The sequence below is a fragment of the Lactuca virosa genome, chromosome 3 (assembly GCF_052849685.1).
Source record: "Lactuca virosa cultivar CGN04683 chromosome 3, Lactuca_virosa_CGN04683_v6, whole genome shotgun sequence".
NCBI lineage: Eukaryota > Viridiplantae > Streptophyta > Magnoliopsida > Asterales > Asteraceae > Lactuca > Lactuca virosa.
The window spans coordinates 73,050,705-73,076,762 of NC_136428.1; the positions used below are offsets into that span (position 1 = coordinate 73,050,705).

At 29.7% G+C, this 26,058-nt stretch overlaps 1 protein-coding gene and 1 long non-coding RNA gene across 3 annotated transcripts in view; one reads left to right on the forward strand and one right to left on the reverse strand.

Annotated features, from left to right (window-relative positions):
• LOC145162389 (uncharacterized) overlaps window positions 1–17,188 on the forward strand; it is a 28,008-nt gene extending 10,820 nt beyond the window's left edge. Inside the window, exons 2-5 of one of the 2 annotated variants that reach the window (XR_013739071.1) lie at window positions 10,309–10,412; window positions 10,792–10,906; window positions 11,445–11,536; window positions 16,723–17,188. This is a non-coding gene — a long non-coding RNA (uncharacterized LOC145162389). The remainder of the gene's footprint in view (window positions 1–10,308; window positions 10,413–10,791; window positions 10,907–11,444; window positions 11,537–16,722) is intronic. The other variant, XR_013739072.1, reaches the window with a different exon arrangement.
• Window positions 17,189–21,681: 4,493 nt separating this feature from the next.
• Window positions 21,682–23,486, reverse strand: LOC145165950 (ATP-dependent Clp protease adapter protein CLPS2, chloroplastic-like). The gene is made up of 4 exons (XM_079084868.1): window positions 23,134–23,486; window positions 22,610–22,708; window positions 22,299–22,408; window positions 21,682–22,064 (listed from the first exon to the last, which is right to left on the reverse strand). Exons 1-4 carry the CDS (start codon window positions 23,363–23,365, stop codon window positions 21,984–21,986), a joined length of 522 nt encoding a protein of 173 aa, XP_078940994.1. The 5' UTR covers window positions 23,366–23,486; the 3' UTR covers window positions 21,682–21,983.
• Window positions 23,487–26,058: the final 2,572 nt, after the last annotated feature.

Here is a 26,058-nt window from a genome sequence, read left to right on the forward strand (position 1 = left end):
GCATTCAACATGATTTATACAACCTATGAGGCTATGATTATTGATAAACAAGCATAAAAATTGTTGAACATTTGTGTTTAATTTCTTTTAACTAAAAAAAAGTGTTCGTACAACTTTAATTACACAAGGTACAAACCACTATCATTCGTTTCTTGAAGGGAAAATGACTCTTGAGGGTAATTAACTTTTGCGTTTGTACTCATTTGGTACCTTTCTTTTTTTTTGTATTCAATATACCATCGAACTTGTTGTTTGTGTTCACCATAACCCTTTTGACCGGCTTTTGACCTGTGATAGCCGGTCAAAGGGTTATGGTGAACACAAACAACAAGTTCGATGGTATATTGAGTACAAAAAAAAGGAAAGGGACCAAATGAGAACAAATGCAACAGTTGGTTATCCTCCTGAGTCATTTTCCCCGAAAAGTTAAATGAAATTAAAGTTGCAAATTTATCAAAGACTGCAACCTTCTTTGGCTATAACGTATATGAAGAGCGTTTCAGAGGGGTAACTTCGTTAAAACATGGTCTATGCTATGCTTACTGTGGTTATCCCATGAATTCGATCTTAAAGCTAAGTAAACTCAAAAATCACAGCACTTGTGATTCCACTCGTTTGTAGACTTGTCTAGAATCCATGATACGATAAATCATTTGATTGGAAATGTAAATGTAGTCATGAAATGCGCATGCTTAGTCAAGATTCCCCTAATAAATATTCAAGTGCATTACAAAGTTGTACATGTATGAATAATGTTCTTTCGTGGGTTATGTTTTGAAGAGAAGCAAGAGTGAATCTCATAAAGTCATTAATATCAGTAGGACGTAACGTGGGATTTGCTGTAAATGAGTAAAGGGAAAATGAATATGGAGGGTAACCAACTGTTGCATTTGTTCTCATTTGGCCCCTTTCCTTTTTTTTGTACTCAATATACCATTGAACTTGTTGTTTGTGTTCACCATAACCCTTTGACCAGCTGTCGCAGGTCAAAAGCCGGTCAAAAGGGTTATGGTGAACACAAACAACAAGTTCGATGGTATATTGAATACAAAAAAAAGAAAAGGGACCAAATGAGTACAAACGCAAAAGTTAATTACCCTCAAGAGTCATTTTCCCTTTCTTGAATGGTGGGTGGGAAGTGTAGACCCACCATAACTGTACAATTTCAGAAGCAAAAAGAGAGATTGGCCACGCATCAACTTAGGGGTGTTTGGATAAATATATTTTTAGTTTATTAGCTTATTGCTCATTAGCTTAGTGGGAATAAACAGTTTTTTAAAAAGTGTTTGAATTAGCTTATTTAGCTTATTTCTACCATAATAAACAATAAACATTCCCCCCTTGTTTATTAAAATCAACTTATTTAGCTTATTCCTACCACAATAAGCTGATTTTTTAAGCTTCCTATCCAAACACTTCAACTCAGCTTATTGTGGTGAGAATAAACAATAACAATAAGTAGCCACTTTTTCCCTATCCAAACACCCCCTTAATATCACCTAATTCAACTTAATTTGCACCACCAAACAGTCTCCAACGCCTAGTCTAGCTAGTAGTACCACCACCAAATAGTCTTCAACATATGAGCAAAATAAGGGTGCAAACTGCAAAGATTACCAATGCCAAGAAGTATCGCCCTTCACATCGAACAATTTAATGACATTGAATGACATTGTTGGATTTATCCTAGCTTCTCGCTAGGTACTTTCTATATTAAGTCTTATTGTTAAAAAAATTGATTATCATCTCCACAGTTTCTCTTTTCTATCACTCACCTGTATTTTCTCTACAGCATTCATCAATCCTTCTCTCTCTACAAACTCTCATTCATCGATCTAACAAGTAAATGAGCTTGTATAACGAGTCATCTACGTAATGATCTTTTGCATCAATTTATCAACATAAGTAGAACTTTTTCGAAAATAACTATGAACGCCATCAAGGATACGATGTATTCTCCATCGTCTTTCTGTTACTATCTGGAGACGAAGACCTTTTTAACCGATTTGGAGGCTTCATCGCAATAATATAGCATAATCATCACCACCCGCTATTTCACGGCAATTCCTTCGTCTCTCCTCCTTCTTCTCGCTGAACCTTGACACAACCATATCACCAGATCTAAGCATCGTTGAGTTGAAGATGAAGGCCACAAGCGAAGGGGTCTTGAGACACCGGAAGCGACTTCACCTTGAGGAAGATCCTTCGTTCCCCGACCCTTCCTGTCAGTAGAAACCCGACCTAATCCTCATTCCCAGACACTCTCTCTAGTATTCGCTCCAATCTCTCTCTAAACATTTCTCTCATCCATTCTACAGACAAACCCTAGCCATGACTTTCGTCGCCTTCATCATTCACCACCACTGCAACCCTAGAAGTCGCTCCCCTACCTTCCGCCTTAATTAAACCACCCACAGCTGGGCTCTGTATCTGTTCAAAAACCCACGCACTCACCACGCTTGAAAGCTTTCTTTGGAACTAAAACTCCGAGCTTAAAAAGGAAAGAACCCCATATCTTTCCTATTACAGAAGGAGTTTTGATGTTTTTTACCACTGTTGTAAAAATCCCGACTAGGTCCCGATTAACCTCCGATTAATCCCTAGGCGCTACCCGACTGACTAGAGGGCGCCTAGCGATTAATCCTTGCATACATAATGAGTTAAACAGTATAAAACGATGAAATTTTAACATTTTGAAGAAGTTTTATCTCAATGGAAACTATTTCAGGCATGATTAGTGTTGTATTAATCATATTAACCTATTTTGTTATGATATTAGTGGTCTTTACGAACTTTGATATGATATTAGTCATATTTGATTTTTTAAAATTCAATAAATTATCAATTAATGGTCCCCGATTAATGTCTGTCAAGCCGATTAATCCCTTAACCTCAGTCCACCGATTAGCTAACGTCGAACGTTTTTTACAACCTTGGTTTTTACCAAGCCGGTGGTCAGAGGTCAGGCTACAGATGAAGAAAGTTGAGCGTTTTAATTTGAAGGTTAGTCATCTGAAAATCGATGTTTTTAAACTTTCACTATGTTTGACATTATTTTTATGATGAAAATGAACGTTTTATTAAGATTCGAGGGAAGCACAAGTTCTCTCTTTTTTTTATGCTACGAGCTCATGTTTATGAAGGATTTCTAGGTTTTGATCAAAGGCTATTAGGTGCCACTTATTACAAGACTAGGTTACAACCCGGGTAAAATATTTTTCAAATTTTATTAAGTTAATAAGAATAAAGTTTTTTTTTTTAACTTTTGTATTGATTGCTTAACATTAATATATATTTATTTGAATATCTGATATACGTTATGTATGTGAATACATTTAATATAACTATGATTTATAAAATAATTTATTTAATAAAAGATCAATACATGCCCAATTTAACTACAATGTTTTTCTAGTAATATCTTTATATATTTAATCAACCATATTTTTCCCATTATTTTTGTTTCTTTTTCATAAATTAAATAATATTTAAATATCATTATTTGCAAAAAAAATATATTTGTGTTTTCGCAATAACATTATAAATTTGTATAGCAATTAAAGGACGACTTAACAATTACTCATATATTCTAGTATAGGACTCTATAGAGTCCTAATTGAACAAAAATAACAAAAATATCATAATCCTTGCTTTCATGCGATGAATTTCATCACAAAAAAGTAGTTTGGCACAAATGTAACAAAAATCAACCCATGACATCAAATAGTTCAACTACAAGTACAAAAAATTTCTTATATCCTGATTTTGATAAATCGATGCCTTCTTGTTTTGCTTATAATTCTTACATGAGTAGTTTTAGCTTCTTTGTCGGCTCTTGTGATCGTAATGCAACTGCCAATTGTTGATGGAGTCTCCTTAAGGAAAGCTTCAAGTAATAGAGCAACATATATCCAACTTATTCATTTGGTTAGTTACAACTCGTGTCTGCAACAACACCATTCTAGCTATAAACAAAAACATAGTCCCAATAAAATGCATCAAATACGAAAAATGAAAGGGTGGTATTTTGGTCTTGTAAAAGAAAAGGAAATGAATTAAATTTTGATTCCTTCAACCCATCCCTTGAATGATGAAATGTAGTATAATATGCAACCTGAAATTTTAACAAAATTAGATTCAATCCATTTGGCATCAACAAGTAAGTTCTATCATAGTTAGTAGATGTTTGAACCTACTGATGAGCTTAAAGAAAATGGTATATAATAAATTGGCACACTCCAAGTTGAACCCACTTGCCTCGCCTAGCATTGAGATGAAAAAAAAAATGAAAAATAAAAAGATGGAAGTTATCTGTAATCTAAGTTATAATAATAAAATAGTTGATTTATAAAAAACAATAATACGTATTGACAATTTCAAAAGAATACCACAAGCAACAAAGTTAATCAAGTATATTGACACAAAGACTAAAAAGAATTAAAAAGAAAATAAATACATGTATGATACAACTGATAATTGCTAGCAAGAATCATCTACAACCACAATGAAGGAAGATGGTGAGAATTTACTATTCTTCATTATTATTCATTGCATCAAAATATTTCAAAGAAAGTATGAACAAATGATATATCATTAATCAAGATGATATTTCAAAATGGTCTTTATTTTGTTCTATGATTGCATTCCTCTTCCAATTCTCTACAGCTTTCTTAACAATAGAAATGGCTTTGCAATCTTCTCAGCAGAAAAACATGTGCTCTATAATTCCTAAAGGTCCCTGTTGGAGTACTTTGACCATAGTCTTCATCTCATGCTCAACCGGCCTATAGAGTTCAAAATCCACATAAACATCAACAATCAAATTTAATCATACATGTATTCATATAAAATTGCATTATTGCAGAACAATAAAATGTAAGGAACACCTCTTCCGGTTTTTCCAAATTGAATTGAAAACAAACCCTAACAAATTACTTTGAAAAACATAACATGAATGACGGTCCAAATTAACGTGTCTAAAATTATTAACACCTCACAATACTAACTCGAAATGTCCGAATCAAAATGAAGCAGATTAACACTAATAAAGAAACAATAATTCAAGAAAACAGAAAATTGTTCGACATCATACTTCATCACTTTAACACCTTTGGGATAATAAAAACCCTACATATATGGAGATACATGGTAAATATCGAGAGATTGATGCGATGATGGAGAAGGCAATAGCGTGGATTTGAAGATGGGTGTACCGAGAGTAAGGCGATTTGCGTTTGAATTTTGATTTTGATTTTGATTTAAGGGTAGAAAGGTGGAAAATGTAGGTGGGACATTTGATTTTGAATACATTCCCAATATTAGTTACTGATTTTGATTACATTCGAGGAATTAAAATGAAGGAAGGGTATCAGAGTAAATTCACAATGAATGGAAAATGAAATATGGGAGTGACACATCATCAAAGGATTGTTTTATTAAGATAGAAGATGTGATTTATGTTTATTAACTAGGCGAATGTCCGCGCGTTGCGCAGAAACACCTATATAGTTGAAGTCTTTACAAATATATGTTTTTTTAAATATAACAATAACGTTGTTGTTAAATTTGATATAATAATTTTTATACTAAATTGATATAATATATTGATTATTTTGAGTTATATGATAATATATACTATATACATGTATTATAACTTCATAATCTCAATCGTTTGAATGACTTCTAACCGCGAGTTACACATGAATGAAATTAAATATAATATATGGTTTAATTTTATTTATAGTTGTTGTAATTGTTAATTAATTTTTTAAAATTTATTTGCTTAATGTTTTAATTTATATGATTATAATTATTTAAAACATCAAACATTAATTTTTGATTTTAAAGGTGACAATATAATCATTTATATAGAGTTATTTTTAACTATTGTTATTGTAAGTTATTTTAAGTTGTCTATTTGGAAACTTTTAACGATTATAAAAATATCTTTAGGAAATATTTTAGTTAAATTGAGATTACAATATAGTTTTTGCATTTATCACTACAATTTATATTTTTTTTAACTATTTACAAAATATTCTTTGGTTTTTAATTGGAACTGAAGTTTATATTTAAGTTGACATTGTAATGTGCAGAAGCACCTATATAGTTGAATTTTTACAAATATATGTTTTTGTATATATAACAATAACGTTGTTGTTAAATTTGATATAATAATTCGTAGACTAAATTGATATAATATATTGATTATTTTGAATTATATGGTAATATATACATCTATTATAACTTCATAATCTCAATCGTTTGAATGACTTCTACCTGCGAGTTACATATGAATAAAATTAAATACAATATATGGTTTAATGTTATTTATAGTTGTTGTTATTGTTAACTAATTTTTTAAAGTTTATATGTTTAATGTTTTAATTTCTATCATTATAATGATTTAAAACATCAAACCTTATGTTTTGATTTTAAAGGTAACAATATAATCATTTATATAGAGTTAATTTTAACTATTGTTATTGTAAGTTAGTTTAAGCTACTTATTTGAAAATTTTTAACGATTATAAAAATATGTGTAGGAAATATTTTAGTTAAATTGATATTACAATTTAGTTTTTGCATTTATCACTATAATTTATCACTTTTAACTATTTAAAAAATATTCGTTGGTTTTTTTAAGTGGAACTGAAATTTATATTTAAGTTGACATTGTAACGTTATATTTAAGTTAACAATTTAAGTATTTTGTCTAAACTGTTCAAAAGTTGTAGCTTTAAACTGGTAATGATTTACATATAACAACATATTAAATTTAATAAATTAAGTATAATATGTTAAAAGTTAAAGACATAACTTTATAAGTAGAAGTAAATATATTATTTTAAAATTGAAATTTAGTTTATTTATGATTACAGTTTAGGTTTGATATTTATTTAACCTTTATTAACCAACTTATAATCATTATTAGAAAGACACTATAATTTATCACTTTTAACTATTTATAAAGTATTTTTTGGGTTGTTTAAGTTAAACTAAAATTTATATTTAAGTTAACCCTATAATGTTATATTTAAATTAATAATTTAAGTATTTTATACAAATTGTTCCAAATATTATTTTAATATTAAAATTTAGTTTATATATGATTATACTTTAGGTTTGATATTTATTTAACATAATTGACCAAACTATAATTATTATTAGAAAGAAATTGAAAAATCATGGGAGTTTCAAATGAATGTGGTGAAAGGAAAAATACATGGAAGTTTCAAATGAATGTGGTGAAAGAAAAAATGTTTCCTTTATAAGTATATATAATGGTTGCAGTGTTTGTTTTATTTATTTATTGAGTTTTATAAACATTTGGTTATTTAATGTAATTATAGATAAGAAGTTGGCAAGAAAAACTTAGGGGGTGTTTGACTTGTTTTTTTTAGAGGCAAAAGTCTTTTTTGTAAAAGATAAAAAGGAAAAGATGTTTGATAAAAACATTTTAAAAGCTACTTTTGGATTTTGGATATAAGAAAAACTGACTTTTTGGAAAAGTTAAGAAATCCCGACTTTTTGTAACTTTTCCAAAAATGTCTTTTGCCTCTCAAAAAGACAAGCCAAACACCCCCTCAGTCCAAATATTGAACACACTTGATATTCGTGAGTTATATATATATATATATATATATATATATATATATATATATATATATATATATATATATATATATATATATATATTATTTATTTATTTATTGAGTTTTATAAACATTTGGTTATTTAATGTAATTAGAGATAAGAAGCTGGCAAGAAAAACTTAGTCCAAATATTGAATACACTTGATATTTGTGAGTTATATATATATATATATATATATATATATATATATATATATATATATATATATATATACACACACATATGGGCGGACGTATGATTTTACAGTAGAGGTTGCACGGTAGTATAAAAAATAAAATTTTCGAAAAATTTTCGACCGCGGCCAGAAAAGTTAGGGGTTGCCGGTGCCACCGTGGACCACCCCTAGGTCCGCCCCTGTATATATATATATATATATATATATATATATATATATATATATATATATATATATATATATTATTGAGAATGTTGCACCTAATGTGCAACTGCTTTATTTTGAGCTTCTGAATCCATAGAGTTAGATATGTGTTACATATCTTTATGATCCCGGTTTAAGTTATGCCTAATTTAGTCACAAAAGTGATTGGCTCATATATCTATGATTCGGGTTCAAGTCCCTGGAAATAGGCATGAGCAAACGGACCGAACTGGCCGGAACCGGCCCGACCCGGGAACCGGTTTCGGCCAAAATCAAGAACCTAACCGGCCCGACGGTTCTAACGGTTCCGGTTCCGGGTCCGGTTTTTACTGGGTGTTCTATTTTGGAACCGGTCTGATTTGACACGCTTCCTTGCGAGGCTTGTAACTCATTCAGTTTTTAACCAAATCAAGCGTTTTTATAGTCTAAACTTAACTACAAAATCTAAACTACGTGTAGGAAAAAGATTCAGGTCAAAAAAACTTAAATTGCGTGAGTTATGCACATTTGAACAACAAAGTCAGATTACGTTTAATTGTTGGAACATAAAAAAATTCTGATTTGACACCCTTCTTTGCGAGGCTTGTAACTCATTCAATTTTTAACCAAATCAAGCGTTTTTATAGTCTAAACTTAACTACAAATCCTAATCTACATTTAGGAAAAAGATTCAGGTCAAAAAAAGTTAAATTGAGTGAGTTATGCACATTTGAACAACAAAGTCAGATTACATTTAATTGCTTAAACATAAAAAAAAATTCTAATTTGACACCCTTCCTTGCGTGGCTTGTAACTCATTCAATTGTTAACCAAATCAAGCGTTGTTATAGTCTAAACTTAACTACAAATCCTAATATACATGTAGGAAAAAGATTTAGGTCAAAAAAAGTTAAATTGAGTGAGTTATGCACATTTGAACAACAAAGTCAGATTACGTTTAATTGTTGTAACATAAAAAATTTCTGATTTGACACCCTTCCTTGCGGGGCTTGTAACTCATTCAATTTTTAACCAAATCAAGCGTTTTTATAGTCTAAACTTAACTACAGATCCTAATCGACGTGTAGGAAAAAGATTCAGGTCGAAAAAATTTAAATTGAGTGAGTTATGCAACTTTCAAAATTTGAGTGAGTTATCCGGTCTGATTCCCGGTTTTGGGCCGATTTCAACGACCGGTTCTTACCGGGTCTCGATTCCAAAAATTGACGAAAGTATAGTATTGGTCCCGGCCCGACCGGTTCCATCGGGTTCCGGTTCCGGTACCGGTACCGGTTCCGGCCGGTTCCCCGACCCATATGCTCATCCCTACCTGGAAATATTATTTTTAAGTTGAAGTCCTAATAAGAGTGCGTGTTTTCGTATTGTGTATCAATAAAACCTTTTGTTCCGGAACTAAACCTCCTATGTGTATTATTTTATACAACATATACATATTAGGAGGAACTATGTGATGAACCATGTTATTCTATTGAAGCCAACATTTATGAAAACTTAATTATTATAGACTTAGCTTTCGTTTGGTCGGATTAATGTTCCTTTTTTTTTTCTTTTGCAAGAGTTCAAAATAGAGAAGTTCCATCACGAAAAGGCACAAGCTTTTTAATTTTAGCAATTTTAAAACTCCTATATTGACGTGTATATCTTTTTTCTACTATTTTAAGTTGATAATGGATTTTAATGGGATTTAACTAAGAAAAAAATTGTGTTTTTACTAGATGGTGGATACATATAGGTTTCCAACGGGATTTAAATATTCTAATTATTTTTATTCCACTTTGAATGAAAATAATTATCATTATTACATTATGAAATAGAACGAAAATTAAGGAATATGTTTTTGTGTCTTTTAAAATGTACTGGAAGAAATAAATTGAATAGAGCCCCCGAAATGTTAGGATCGTTACTATATTTTTCCATTTAAAGAAATGTACTTTCACTTAATTTGCATAAAATAACTAGAAAAGAGTACGTGCTCGGTACTCGGTACTCGGTTTGTCTCAGAGTAATCTAATCTGATGAATCTTGGGTTTCAGAACTGAAGATTACTGAATCATATCTAGGGTTAAATATCTGAAGTTTTCTTCGCTTTTTTAGTAGAATAATCTGGAACGTTTTTTTTTCCTTCGTTTTCAAAAAAAAAAAAAAAAAAAAAAAAAAAAAAAAAAAAAAACTAGTTAGATCTGCAATTATAGCAAACATTACAGATCATGTATTATCTGTAAGTTTTTTGTTTGGATTCTGAAATAACATGTTATCTTGGCTCTAAATAACAGTTGACCCATTGTTTGGATTCTGGAGAGTTTGTATCTGTTAATTGGCAGGGCGGCTCAACCAATTTAGGGGCTCTAAGCAAATAAAAAAAATTGGGGCCCTTCAAGTAAGCAAACAGTTTTGAACTTGAAACTTTTAGTTTTATAAATCAATGCTTTTACCATCAAACAAGCTTCAACTTGTCTTTGCAACCCAAGAAATATATATATATATATATATATATATATATATATATATATATATATATATATATATATATATATATATATATATATAACAGAATAAGCTTTAAAATTGGAGGCCATTTGGAATTGGGGGCCCTAAGCCCTTGCTTAGTTTTGCGAAGGGTAGAGTCAGCCCTGTTAGTTGGTTGCATATTGTGATTAATTCAAATTGGCTTACTAGTTTGTGAAACCTTGAGTTTCTTTTATAGACATTTCCGTGTGTTGTCTTTTTAATGACTTTTTTCTGTTTGTTTGTAACAGGAAATGAGCTAATGTTTGTTTGGGTTCGATCCTTGTTCACTCAGGTTTTCTAAGTGTGAACGAGCCATTAGCAGGTGCAATCAGCTGGCGTGTTCCTGATTTTATCTTTCCCTTTGTAAGTCTACTTTCTCTTTATGTGGTAGCAATTACTCAGTCAGTAATTGGCATGTAACAGAAGCAACTTTGTGTGTCATTATTTTTAGTTGACCGCAATGCAATAAATCTATGTATTGTTGGTTGCTCTTTTGTTTAGACTGTACTTGCCATGGACCTTTTAGTGGCATAGATTTTTGTAAAGTATTGTTACACATGAGAGTGAGAGTTATTGACTACATATTGTGATAATCTGTTTGTCGTGTGTGATAATCTCTTATGTGCTCTTGTTTTATGCTGGAATGGTTAATCTAGGATTATATATTGTCAGGCCGTGGTTATGAACACCGGTTGGTTGTTCTTTTTTGCTGAGATATTATAACTGTCTTTGTGTTTGGTCTCTCCACCACCTATTTCCATTTTACTCGACCATTTTGTAAAATTTATTCCATAGGAAAATATTTTTCCAACTTTAGCTTTACCTCTGCATTTCTCCACTACACAACAAAAATACTTTAATTCATTAAATTCTCAAATTCCTTAATGATTGATTGATGCAGGAATAAGGAACTAAGGAAACTACTACCGGCAGTGAAGACATAACACATGTCATGCATCACACAGAATCACCATTATAAAGGCTCATCATCAGGTCATCAACAAACCATAACTTAATTATCTTTCGTTTCTTGCATTTCCAATCATACTTGAAATCTTTTTTCTTTCTCTAGTTTATACACTTCTGTTCAACTTGAGATTAAAAACTTTCCATGAAGAACAAAAGTATGATATCCTATAATAAACAAATCAATTAGAAGTTTGTTGCTATTTTATAAAGTTATAGCATTCACATTCAACTTGTGATCATCAATTCTAAATGCTGTAACATATTTTTTCTTAAAAATACATCAAATGATTTTAGTGTATAAAAATTATAAGTTTTGATATGTTTGTTTATCTTTTAGATAATAAACAAAAATCAATCAAATTAAATATCACCAACAAACAACTTAACAAATATCTTAGTACTATAACAAATAAAATATAGTAAAATCTAGAAATATCTAAATAAACTACCCATATCTTTACGACTCATCAATATCAAGATTGACCAAATCTTATATGCATTTAGGGTTGTAAATGAATTGAGTGAACACGAGCATTTGTTTTTTAGTTTTCCGTTTAAGTTTAAACGAACAGACGAACGAACACAGACACATAAATGAACAATATTTTGTTCATGTTCGTTCGTTTAAAAAAATAATTTGTTAATATTCATTCGTTAATACGCTAAACAGCCATAAATGAACCTAAACTAACATAAATTAACACACATATATGAACATTAACAAACGAACACGGACACATAAATGAACAAATCATGTTTGTTCGTTTAAAAAATTACTTTGTTAATGTTCGTTCGTTAACATGCTAAACAGACATAAATGAACCTGAACTAACATAAATTAACACACATATATGAACATTAACAAACACAAATAAACATGAACATCCAAACGTTGATAAGGGTTCGTTTGATGCGTTCCAATTTACAACTCTTGTGAATGTTTAACTTTTAAGGTATTTGGCCTTTTATTGTGTTAATTTAGATAGTACATAGTTTATAAAGTTAGCCAACATTATACATAAACATAAACAAACATAAGCGAATGAATATAAAGGAACTTAGATGAACTTAGAGCATGTTTGATAACCTATGTATAAAACCCATAATGAAAAAGGATATAAGAGTATATAAATACAACACAAATTACACCAAACTAGAAAAGCTAACAGATAACAAAATATGAAATGGAAGGCTTAAACCTCATATGTTCAATAGTTAACTCATCACTATTTAAAAAAATAAGTTTTCGGGCCAAGAGCAGCGAACTGAGGAGGGTTAATGCAGGTAAACATTGACAACTAAGAATCCCAGACACCACCATTGCAACGTGCTTATGTCATAATTGAATTTATGTCGTCCAAGATTTACAAAAAGGAATGTCATTTGTCAATAAATGTCAATGTATCTGCGTCTGTATGTGACATGTCATACAACAAAAGTATTTCTAATATCCTTTCGGAGATGCCTAGCAGCTGCGGTGCACTCTTTAAATTGTGTCTTTGTTTTCTGTGATACCATGAGAATATATTTTTTTAATAACTTCTGACATGTTGGTCAAGCAAGCGACCAATATATCGGTGATCTTGCATTCTAAAAACCAAATCCATTTCTTATTTTGTAAAGTTTCTATGATCAAGCCGAAAGATGGTATTCACAATACGATACATTACGTTAACAACAACTAGCTTAGGTGGAAGCTCATCCTTAGGGTCTCCATCAAAACAATCTATAACTTCCTTCATTATGAAAGAAGTTATGGAACAATATTAACAGCCTATTATACATTATGAAAGAAGTTATGGATTGTTTTGATGGAGATCTTGAGGATGAGTTTCCTCATAAGCTGGTTGTTGCTAACGTAATGCATCGTATTGTGAATACCATCTTTCAGCTTGATCATAGAAATTTTATAGAAGAAGAATTGTTTTTGGTTTTAGAATGCATGATCATCGATATATTGGTCGCTTGATTAACCAAAAGTTATTAGAAAAAAAATATTCCCATTATATCACCGAAAACAAAGACACAATGTAAAGGCTGCTAAACATCTCCGAAAGGATATCAGAATTACTTTTGTTGTATACCTTGCCACATATATGCGGATAAAATGACACTGATTGACGAGTGGTATTTTTTTTAAACCTCGGACAACACATTCTGACATAATAACGTTGTAATGGTGGTGTCCGGGCTTTTTAGTTGCTGCCGATGTTTACCTGCTCTAACCCTCGGTTCGCTTTTTTTGGTCTGAAAACTTGTCTTTCAAATAATGATGATTTAACTGTTGGATATGAGGTTAAAGTTTTCTATTTCAAGTTTTGTTATCTTTTAGTTCTCTAGCTTGGTGTAGATGGAGGTATAATTTGTGTTGTATTTGTACTCTTATACATAGTTACCTAATTCGGTCATAAGGCCACGAATCGCATACCAGATCGTATTGTATCGAATCGGGGTTTGAAGTTGTACCAGTTCGCTCTTGGAATGTGAATCGGATCGGAAATTTTCACCTATCAAATCGATATTTGGATAGGGTTGATCGATTGTAAAATCGTGTATGATTTGATTGATTTTGTGTACGGCCTCAATTGGAATCGTGATCTGGTACGCCGACTTTAATTTTGGCGGGAATTAATGAGACACTTGGTAAAAGTGGTGCGTCACCTCGATTTCTTACGAATTCCACTGTACCCTTCTTACAATATTATATATAAAAACTTCCAATGATTCACGATTTCTATATAAACAAATAATCCCATTCATAACCTGTTCAAATATTATATATATATATATATATATATATATATATATATATATATATATATATATATATATATATATATATATATATATATATTCCATTTGGGTACACTGTACAGGAATTCACAATTTCAATATATGTGATCTGTTTCATCTTTTGGTACTTAAAACTTAAGAGGTTTTATCATTTATGTTTTTGGTATTTGGTAATCTGATTTATAATACATATATGTACACTAATATGGTTCTAAAAAATGGTTTACATTTGGGTACATTGTACCAGAATTCATGGTACACCCCCTCCGTACCTGATTCGTCCAATCTAGTGAACCCTGTACCCGTTCCTCGTTCCTGTACCGGAGCGATCCGTGAATTAGGTAACTATGCTCTTATATCATTTTCATGGTGTGTTCCCTTTTTTTATATAAATTATTATTCAAAAAATATCGTGGAGCCAAACAAATTTCTCTATTGATAGCAATGTGTGTGGCAAAAAATGAACCGCTGAATGTTTTTGGGAACCTCATGCGACCTTTTTTATTGTATTTTTTTCATAATGTTTCTCTGATCGTGTGGTACCAAATATAAAACAGTTTTTACTATATTAAAAGTTAAACCTTGAGATGCATTCAATATTGTGTCATGAGCATTTGTACTAAGATATACGGTTAACATCATCATATCGTACTATATTATAAAGGAAACATTTTTCCTTTCACCACATTGATTTGAAACTCCCATGCATTTTTCCTTTCACCACATTCATTTGAAACTCTCATGACTTTTCAATTTCTTTCTAATAATAATTATAAGTTGGTTAATAAGGTTAAATAAATATCAAACCTAAAGTGTAATCATATATAAACTAAATTTCAATATTAAAATAATATCTTTACTTCTACTTATAAAGTTATGTTTTTTAACTTTTAACATATTATACTTAATTTATTAGTTTTAATATATTGTTGGATGTAAACCATTATCATTTTAAAGATATAATTTTGGAACAATTTGTATAAAATATTTAAGTTATTAATTTGAATATAACGTTACAGTGCCAACTTAAATATAAATTTTAGTTTAACTAAAACAACCCAAAGAATATTTTGTAAATAGTTAAAAGTGATTAATTGTAGTGTTTTTCTAATAATGATTATAAGGTTGTTAATAAGGTTAAATAAATATCAAACCTAAAGTGTAATCATAAATATACTAAATTGCAATATTAAAATAATATATTTACTTCTACTTATAAAGGTATGTCTTTAACTTTTAACATATTATACTTAATTTATTAGATTTAATATGTTGTTGTGTGTAAACCATTATCAGTTTAAAGCTACAACTTTTGAACAGTTTGGACAAAATACTTAAATTGTTAATTTAAATATAACATTACAATGTCAACTTAAATATAAATTTTAGTTCCACTTAAAAAACCAAAGAATATTTTGTAAATAGTTAAAAGTGATAAATGCAAAAACTAAATTGTAATATCAATTTAACTAAAATATTTCCTAAAGATATATTTATAATTGTTAAAAGTTTTTAAATAAGTAGCTTAAAATAACTTACAATAACAATAGTTAAAAATAACTCTATATAAATGATTATATTGTTACATTTAAAATCAAAAAACAATGTTTGATGTTTTAAATAATTATAATGATAGAAATTAAAACATTAAGAAAATAAATTTTAAAAAATTAATTAACAATAACAACAACTATAAATAACATTAAACCATATATTATATTTAATTTTATTCATGTATAACTCGCGGATAGAAGTCAAACGATTGAGATTATGCAGTTATAATAGATGTATATATTATCATATAATTCAAAATAATCAATATATTATATCAATTCAGTATACGAATTATTATATCAAATTTAACAACAGCATTATTGTTATATTTAAAAAAACATATATTTTTAAAGACTTCAACTATATAGGTGTTTCTGCGCAACGCGCGGGCATTCGCCTAGTTTTAAATAAACTAATGTTATAACTGTTGTGCATAAAAAAGGTTAGGATCTTGTATTCTGTACGAACAATATTAATGTTTCAATTTAATTTAGTGCCCTCAATCCATAATTTAATGCTTAAATTTAATCAGATGGAACACCATGGAGAAATAGTTGGAAAATCTACAATTATAAAGAACGTTATAGGGCTCCCCACTTTAGTTAAACTACCACTTGTGACTATGTCAGTATAATGGTGTTATTGGGCAAGCAAACTGAGAAATTTGTATTTATAGGATTGTTATTTTTTTTGATGAAATTGAATGCTTATGTTTATCAACAAGTCAAAGTATTTTGTACTTATTAGCTGTGATTTTTTAACTGTCAAAAGTCGAAACTGGAATAAACTTATGTTATATTGTTTTGCATTTTATTCATTCTTTTTAATTAATCAGTACTTATTAAAATGTATGTGAATTGCAGCATAGTATCCCAAAACTAGCAACGTACTTCCAGTCGCGTTCAATCTCAAAACTTCATTCCACCACTATGCCCATTAGAAGCACTGTATTGATGGAAACAGCCGCCATCAAGAAGCCACTAACCTTCCACCGTAATCCAGGGGTAAAATCGTCCAAGAATTGCACCGGGTAATTAACGCCTAGTTTGAAATACCCAACAGCTTCAGATTTAACTAGACCTTCATCTTCAACAAGATACCAGTCAAATGATAATAGAGATCACTCAGTATTGATCATTATTAGGCCAGGGGTAAAATCGTCCATAATGTGCATAAGGTGAAACTAGTGTTACCAGCAGCAACATACCAATTATGTGATAACGTGTCAACTTGATTTATATTTGGTTGCTAGTGGGTCAAACAGATCTTTATTTTTAAAATTAAATATTAATAACTTCAGCTAAAACTGAAATGTGGAAACCACCCCAAGTGTACTCGAATATTTCAACCTTGAAAATTGCTCAACTTAAAAACCAATAGATCTTTATTTTTAAAATAGTTTTTGTATCTTATTTAATAGATTAAATAAAAGAAATAGAGATATGTTTTTATTTATTGGTGTGAAGCCCATGTCCATGATCTTCAAAAGCCCATTAGATCCCTTCAAATAGGTTTGCACAAAAAAACCGGTTCAGGATCCGAACCGGTCACTGAACCGGTCCACTAGGAACCGAACCGATTCAAGAACCGAACCGCCGGTTCGCACCCGTTCGAGATTTTAGATATTGAAACCGGTTTAGAACCGGTTTAATAACCGCGAACCGGTTTGGAACCGGTAGTCAAACCGATCGAACCGGTTTAGAGCCGATTGAACCGGTTTAGAACCGGTGTAACCGGTTTAGATAGGTTCGAGTTTTTCTATGACGGAACCGGTTTATGGCTGAACCGGTTTTACTATTCACGAATCTGAACAGAACCGGTTCGGTTTGAAAAAAAAAAACCGGCTTGTTCACCCCTACCTTCAAATGTCATTATTCACAAGCAACAGTCGGCATCTAAGCCCAAATAATGCATTTCTTTGCTGATCTGTCAAAATGAATCATCACTCACAGTAACAGCAATTCGTTTTATCACTTGTAGCCCAGCCAAAAAAAAAGTTATGGAGCTTATTTAATATGATATCAAGAAACCAAGAGAATTCTCCATAAATTTAATATTGAAAGTCTTCAAAAAGATACTTCAGAGTTCAGATTAATAATTAAAGCCCAATTGTCTTTATAAAAACATCATTGTCCAGACTTCCATCAAGTCCAAATCTATCCTAATAAATGAAAATGTTTTTACCATTTTTCAACATTATAATTAATGAATCATTTATTATTTAAGGTAAATACATTTTTCTCCATAAAATGAATATAATAATAAATAGTTTGTTTTTTTCTACCACTAAAAACATTTATTATGACTTTTTGGTTACATAAATTAAAATAATGAAATATTATAAAACAATATTGTCAAAATTGAGATATAATAAAATATATTTGGTTAACTTTGAAATAAAATAGACATTAAAAATATTTAATGTTTATAACTTGATATAAAACTTTTATTTTTAATAAACTCATGTAGCATACGGGTTTCACACCTAGTAAAAAAACAAATTGAATTCCAAATTATAAAGAATAAAACCGTACACCTTTCTTCTTATCAGGCTTACTTCTCCATCAAACTCGAATCCTTACTTTTTTTTTCTTTTGAATTCCGAGTATTTCAGCCCTTAATATCATTATCAAATCTTCTTTTTATTAAATCCAAATCGCAATAGAAATATAGAATACTACTATCAATGTTTTTTTCACATTTTATCTTCACCATTTTGTTTTCCTTCTCACAAAACTTGATAGTAATAATTTGAAAAGTACTAAACGAATCACCTCTATATCTTCTATTTTCATGTATCCTTCTCATATTGAAAACATATATGCCACAATTTCTCCTTGAATGAAATATCTTCTTTTTATTAATTGGGTGTCATCTACTCCTCTTCCAACTAAACCAACGCATGTGATCTTCCCACTATTATCTTTTTGCCTATTCTTGGCTTTATTCCAATACATGCACCGAAGATAAAAGACAAAGTAGAAAATATATTACAATCGTAGACTCGATTACTTACTTTGTTGTTATTCCAACACCTCATATTGTCAATTCTATTTCTTTATACTTGTCCTCAAAATGAGATTAAAAACTTCCATGAAGAAAAAAAGTAGGATTCTATAATAAACAAGTCAATCGGAGGTTTGTTGCTATTTCATGCATTAAACTTCGAGAAAATTTGTGAAATGATCAAAAAGAAGGGATTGTTTGAAGAAAATGACCAAAAATTAAGAGTTTTCGAAAAATGACCACGACTTACGCAGAGAGACCTCTGCGGAAGTCCTTTAGCTCTGAGGAATAAGAAAACTATATGAGGAAATGACGTGGCGGGGAAAAGACAAAAAAAAATTATAAAATTATAATTCCACAGAGGGTGCATCGTTCCACAGAGATGCCCTCTGCGGATCTATTCTTCAGAGGTACTCTTCTGAGGAATTGTTCTTCGCTAAAACATGACCTAATAACGATTATAGTATTTGTTTTCTTCTAACTCTTACGTGGTATCAACATTTAGCAAGTATCACTGATTCAAAATAACAATTTAAACTATAAAACTATGTTTCTAAGTCTATTTCTTTGACGATTTAGTCAACATAGGTGATGTTTTAGCGAAGAACAATTCCTCAGAGGTACTCCTCTGAAGAACAGATTCGCAAAGGGCATCTCTGTGGAACGATGCACCCTCCGCAGAATTAAAATTATATATATATATATATATATATATATATATATATATATATATATATATATATATATATATATATATATATATATATATATATATCGTCTTTTTACCCCACCACATCATTTCCTCAAAGAGTTTTGTTGTTCCTCAGAGCTAAAGGACTTCCGCAGAGACCCTCTATGCGGAAGGCGTGGTCATTTTTCGAAAACTCCTAATTCTTGGTCATTTTCTTCAAACAACCCCTCTATTTAAGTCATTTCACAAATTTTCTCTTAAACTTCCTTTAGACTACAGGGTATGTATGAGAAAGATCTTTCACTTTTTGAGTGTCACATCAGTTTTTCCTTATTCCCCCTTTCCTTCATTAAAAAGCAAGAAATGGTCACCTTTCACTATCTTTTATTTTTTTATTTATATATATATATATATATATATATATATATATATATATATATATATATATATATATATTATACAAATATTATACTCATTTTGTAGGTAATAATAAATCATAAATTTTGATATATTTTTTAAAACTTTTTAGTAGGTATATAATTTAAAAAATATTAAAAAAACTGAAAAAAAAAGACTGACCAATCACACGAGCAGAGAGAGTGAGGGATAGACTCTCTCACTCTTTTCCCACACCCCTTTTCCCGCAGCCCCGATATGGTGTTTCGGGGTGCAGGAACCTTTCCCTCACTCTTTTCCTGCTCCATACATTTGTTTATTATTTCAAATAATATTAGAATTAAAAATTTTATTCTTTACAGCTAGAAATCAATATTGTCATAGGTTTAATACAAAGAAAATTATGTTATAAAGTTATCGGATTCACAGTTGAATGAAAAACTATGATATATATATATATATATATATATATATATATATATATATGTATATATATATATATATATATATGGAAAAGTTCAATAGAGAACCATAATTATTGTTTCTTCAAGGAACCAAATCTTTTTTTTTAATTTCTAGAGCTTATTCTTTATCGAAAAAAAATCTAAAAATATCTAAATTCATATATTAACATTGTGAATGTGAAAAATATTTTTCGGATTCACCGTGTGAATCCGGATTCACATGGTGAATTTTCAAAGATTCACATTGTGAATTTGACGTAAAAAAAAATCGAATTTGATATCATTGGAAAAAGGATAAAAAGTTATGAATTTCTGTATTTTTAGTTTTTTTTTTGATAAAAAATAAGTTCTAAAAGTTGAAAAAAAGATTGGTTCCTTGGTTTATGGTTCTCTATTAAATCTCACCCTATTTCTGGCTTTACTACCTTGTTATAGTACTAATTTAAGTTGATGGGTTTTTGTTTAAATTTATAACTTTTATACTCCTGAATCAATCGATACATTTTCTAGAATATATATATATATATATATATATATATATATATATATATATATATATATATATATATATATTCTAGAAAATGTATCGATTGATTCAGGAGTATAAAAGTTATAAATTTAAACAAAAACCCATCGACTTAAATTAGTACTATAACAAATAAAAGGTAGTAAAGCCAGAAAGATCTAAATACAAGCATTTGTTTTTCTTGTCGGTTTAAGTTTAACTGAACAAACGAACGAACAGGAACATCCAAATGAACAAAATTTCTTGACTTTCTCGTAGTGCCTCTACAACTATTTGCTTGGGCTCATGATTATGTTCTCTAGTGCTTGAAGAAGGTGTCATATGTTATGGTTTTTGAACTTTTTCAAGATCTACATTGCTCCCACGGCTTCTTCTACGAAGAGATTCTTCTCTATAAACTCATCTCCCTAACAACAATCATTTTATTCTCGATAGGGTTGCATAAATATTATCATATTGTTTCTTTTGGTTGCCCGACAAAACATGAAACTCTAAAAAAACATTTAATAGAATAAAAATGGTATGTATTGTTGACCCAAAAAGCAAATCGTTCGATGATTTAAAATAAAACAATTTTTGAGATTATTATTAATATTTGACCTCTCAAAAAAAAAACCTCTTGGAGATTCCATGATTTGTTCATGATTTTTATGTTATTCATAATTTATTATTTGTTTGTTTATTTTAAGTTCTTAATCTCAAGATCATATGGATTATAGTGGATTATATTACTCCAAGATGAAAGCCAATACAACATAATATTTCTAGCTTTAGAGCTCAATAGAAAACCAATACACCGCAATTCACATCCAAAAAGGTGGGAAACTGACTCACTCCCATGCTCATCATCAAGAATAATACAAACAAGTTTACACATCTACTTTACTGTTTGTCGATGTCTATACTATACTCATTCTTCTACTATCAAAATTGGTTTCTGAGAACTGCTTCATTAAGTTCACACACAGCTTGAGTCTAAACTCTAAACCTTTAAAAAGGTAGAGTTGTATATAATATATATAGAAATATGTTAGACCCGAATCATACAGTAGTCGAATCTGGCTCAATTGTTGATCGAAGTCCTTTGCGCATCATCATCTGGGCATAGAACTCCGCATGCTCCTGTTCACAACACAAGATCGTTAAGAATTCAAGTATGATTAGATTCGAGTCATTTAAAGCACTTAGGTCTATCTGTTTTTTTGTTTTTTTTTCTAGACTGAATAAACAGTCTTAATAAGACTAAACATCGATTTTATCCTTACAGCCGATAAAAAAATCAATTTTAATGTGAGAGGAATATTACCGTTTTACCCTTTATATATAATGAAAGAGAAGTGAAAACAGTAAACACACCTTGACTGTAACTAGAACAACCGCGAGACCAGTTTCCCGTGATACATGGAAGTGTTTTCTTGCATCATCAGGTGTAACACCTGGAACAGCCTGAGGTAATGCTTTTGCCACTGCATGAACGAATCGTATAAATTGCAAATATGGATCAAATATAGTAGTAAAAAAGAAGAATGGAATTGAATTTCTTCCGTAGGAATAGCGAAATCCATCAAACACTGGAGTTGAAGGAATTCAATTCCATCCATTAAACACACCACGGAATGGAATCTCTGATATGAAAATTTATGCTCAAAATCATGTATAATAATTACCTAGATTCTCAGTATGACGTGCATCATCAATCAAGAGCACTCTGTAACTGTCACCACTACCAGTGTTTTTCTTGTGTCTTACGCTTCCGATATCTCCACCTACATGATGATCAAAACAATCATCAGCATACAGAGTCATATTTAAAGACCATAACGTTCCAAATTAGGTACACAAAAGAATTGTGCAATCTCCATTTGAATAGGATACAAGTTTATCAGCATTAATTTGAGTTATAAGTTTCGTCCATGTGCATCATCTTATGGTTCGCTTTAGCAAATTAACAGAATTTCATGTCTAAGGCGGAGATATGAACTTTTGATGACAACTAGATACCTACGGTAGCTTTCGATCATCACCACTGATTATACATCTTATCGTTTAAAACAGAAATATGGATTAAGAATGTAACATTTTGGGCAAAAACTAACACAGTTAAGCTATTCCACAAATTTAGGTCAATATTGCAGTTCATAAACGCTAATTTCGCCAAAAACATAATTAACCGAACATAAAGAAATGGAACCTTCTTGAACTTGGGTAGCAGGGTCGAACTGAGATTGATCAAAAGAAGGTCGTTCCAACACACCAGCTCCTCCTCTTGAAGATCCAAACCTAGCCTTGATAGATCCATTTGAATTTGAAACTGAAACCGAAGATATGGATGCCCTAGTTGTAAACGATAGGGTAAGAGATTTGGGAGTTTGTGAGTGATGAAGAATCGTTGTTAGAGCCGAAGGTGCACTCGCAACTGCCATAATTTTCTTGTGATAACAATTAACAGCAACGGAATTGCTTGCTTGGAAGGGAAACGCTGAGGGATGTGTGTAACGTAATCTTGACTGGTTATGAGGCTATTGTGGATTTGTGGTTGGTAGCTCCTTTTATAGAAAACATTCTTTATCACAAACAATAACTTTCTGGTGACAGTTTTTTGTAATATACTAAAAATTATTAGAGTAGTTTTGTTTTTTACAGATTTTCACTAATTTTATATAAAAAAACGTATTGCCATAAAATGTTATATTAACGCTTTCATCTAGTTTAACATAAGCGAACACCATATTTAAAAAATATATATTACTTGACAACACAATACAAAAAATTAAAAATATAATTATATCGGATTTTTTTTAAATACAAAAAAATAATAAAATTGTTAGATATATAATTAAAAATAATAAATGTATAAGAATACCATGACTATTATAGATTAAATATTTTATATTGAACAATAAAATAAAATTAATTAATTAACCAAAATAATTAGGTGTGAAGGTTGATAATATTAAGATATTAAATGAAATATTGCTAGTGGTACAAAACTACAAACCTCAAAGCTGGAAGAAAAAAAAAAGGAAACATTTAATAATACTTAAATGATTGATAATATGTCTAAAAAACCAACTATCCGATGATAAAATAATAATAACAAAGAAAAAAAAAACATTTTATGAAGTGTTAACCTCTCAAAAAAGTCTCCAGCTGAAAATACTCTTAATATCACTGATTCATTGGTTTCATTCCATAGCACTTCATATCCAATGTTTAAAGTTATATCCTAGCAATAATAACTTAATTATAAATCCATTTGTCAAATTAAAAACCTAAAGACTTTCAGATAATATTATCATCTATATAATTAGGAACTTATAAAATTAACTCATCATATATTATACATTCTACATTTAAAAATATCTTTTAAAATAAAAATTAAGTAACACTATAATCATATTAGACGTAATGTATTTATTATAAACAAATCTAAAAGAGTTCCGTGGAGGGATCTGATCTTTTCAATTCTTGTGGCCGAGGTTTTGAGTTGATGAAAGAAAAGAAAATCTAGAAGCTTCGTGGATCAGCCATTTGACGTTTATTATTATGGTGTACAATATTTATGACACGTTTCTCTTTCATTTAGGTGTATTTCAACACACAAACACACAAACAACATGACAATAGAAACACCATCAGCATAAACAAGTGTACAACACACACGCATCAATCTCTTTCCATACAAATCAAATCTAAACGTACAAAGATATCAAACATCTTCTCTAATAAATAAAAAAACCTTTTGTCATATCTTACACTTTCATTAATTTGGTCATATGTCATTTTGTTAGTTTTTTTCATTTTATTAATTTTCATATAATATTTAAATGTAATAATTACAATAAATGTAATAACAAATGCATATCAATTTCATTAATTGGCTTCCTTTTAATTTCAAATTTTCTAAATTAAAGTTTCATTAGTTTCCTTTTTTTATTTATCTAAATTATTTGTTTAATTTAAAAGAAAAACAAACAATTTAGTTTTAATAATTCAATATTTTTCTAATTTTTTTCTTATAAATTCAAACTTCTCAAATGTTTAGAATTTTATATTTTTTTCTTTAAAATGAACTCATGTAATACATAGGTCTTACTCCTAGTTCTCTATGAAACAACTCAAGGACTCACCAGTGCCAAAATGACTTATATACCCCCTCACTTCACTTCTCGTATGAAAGCAATGTCAATAGCTCATCATTAGTAATCGCTCCCATCATATGATCTATCTCCATGGCTCTTTCTAAGGCATCCTGCCCACCTGTAATTGACGGGATTGCCCTCTATAACCACCAGATTCAGATACATGTTACAAAACCACGTATCAATTATCATAAAGAAAAAAAAGATATTTAAAAACATAAATAATTCTTACCTTTGGAGCATATATTTGGCTAATTTGTTATTTTCTGAAAAGATACAATGGTGAAGAAGTGCCCTACCATGATAGTCAGGTTTTTTAATATCAGCACCAACAGTGATGAGTCTAAAACATAAAACCACATTATTCATTATTTAAATGAAATCGATAGAAAATAAATGAAATCAAAAATACTAGTTGCGGGTAAGGGAAGGTCGCATAAGCAAAAAATAAAAATTAAAAATTTAAGTTCTTACAATTGTATCTGGCCAGGAATTATATATTGATATATTTTCATAATTGTATCATTATTAATACTTTTAAAACCGAAACTAATATCAAAAAAAACTGGTTAAGAACATTACCGTTTTTAAAAAACCTTTTTCGATTAAAACCAACGTTTATACACCTCTACCTTGAATAGATTAGTTATTTGGACTATTGAAATATAAAATATGAGCTTTAAAAATCTTTACTTATATAAATGCTTTTTTGCCACAACATTAAATTAGTTCACTAAAAATAATTGAGATAGGTCGGTGTATATATATATATATATATATATATATATATATATATATATATATATATATATATATATATATATATGAGTTTGACGTAATTTAAAACAAGATTAATAAAACTAAACTAAAAACATTAAGAAAGAAGAAGAAAGATTTGGAGAGAATTTGATCACTTATATAAAGTATTCAAATTTGTGTGACTTTTACATATACAAATGTGATATTTATACTAG

What these genes read in the sequence shown, in the direction of transcription:
- LOC145165950 (XM_079084868.1), bottom strand. Translation starts at nt 23,365, where the DNA reads ATGGCAGTTGCGAGTGCACCTTCGGCTCTAACAACGATTCTTCATCAC. An exon ending in TGCTACCCAAGTTCAAGAAG is followed by an intron (nt 22,709 to 23,133) that starts GTTCCATTTCTT and finishes ATCATCATGTAG; the next exon opens with GTGGAGATATCGGAAGCGTA. An exon ending in ACGTCATACTGAGAATCTAG is followed by an intron (nt 22,409 to 22,609) that starts GTAATTATTATA and finishes TCGTTCATGCAG; the next exon opens with TGGCAAAAGCATTACCTCAG.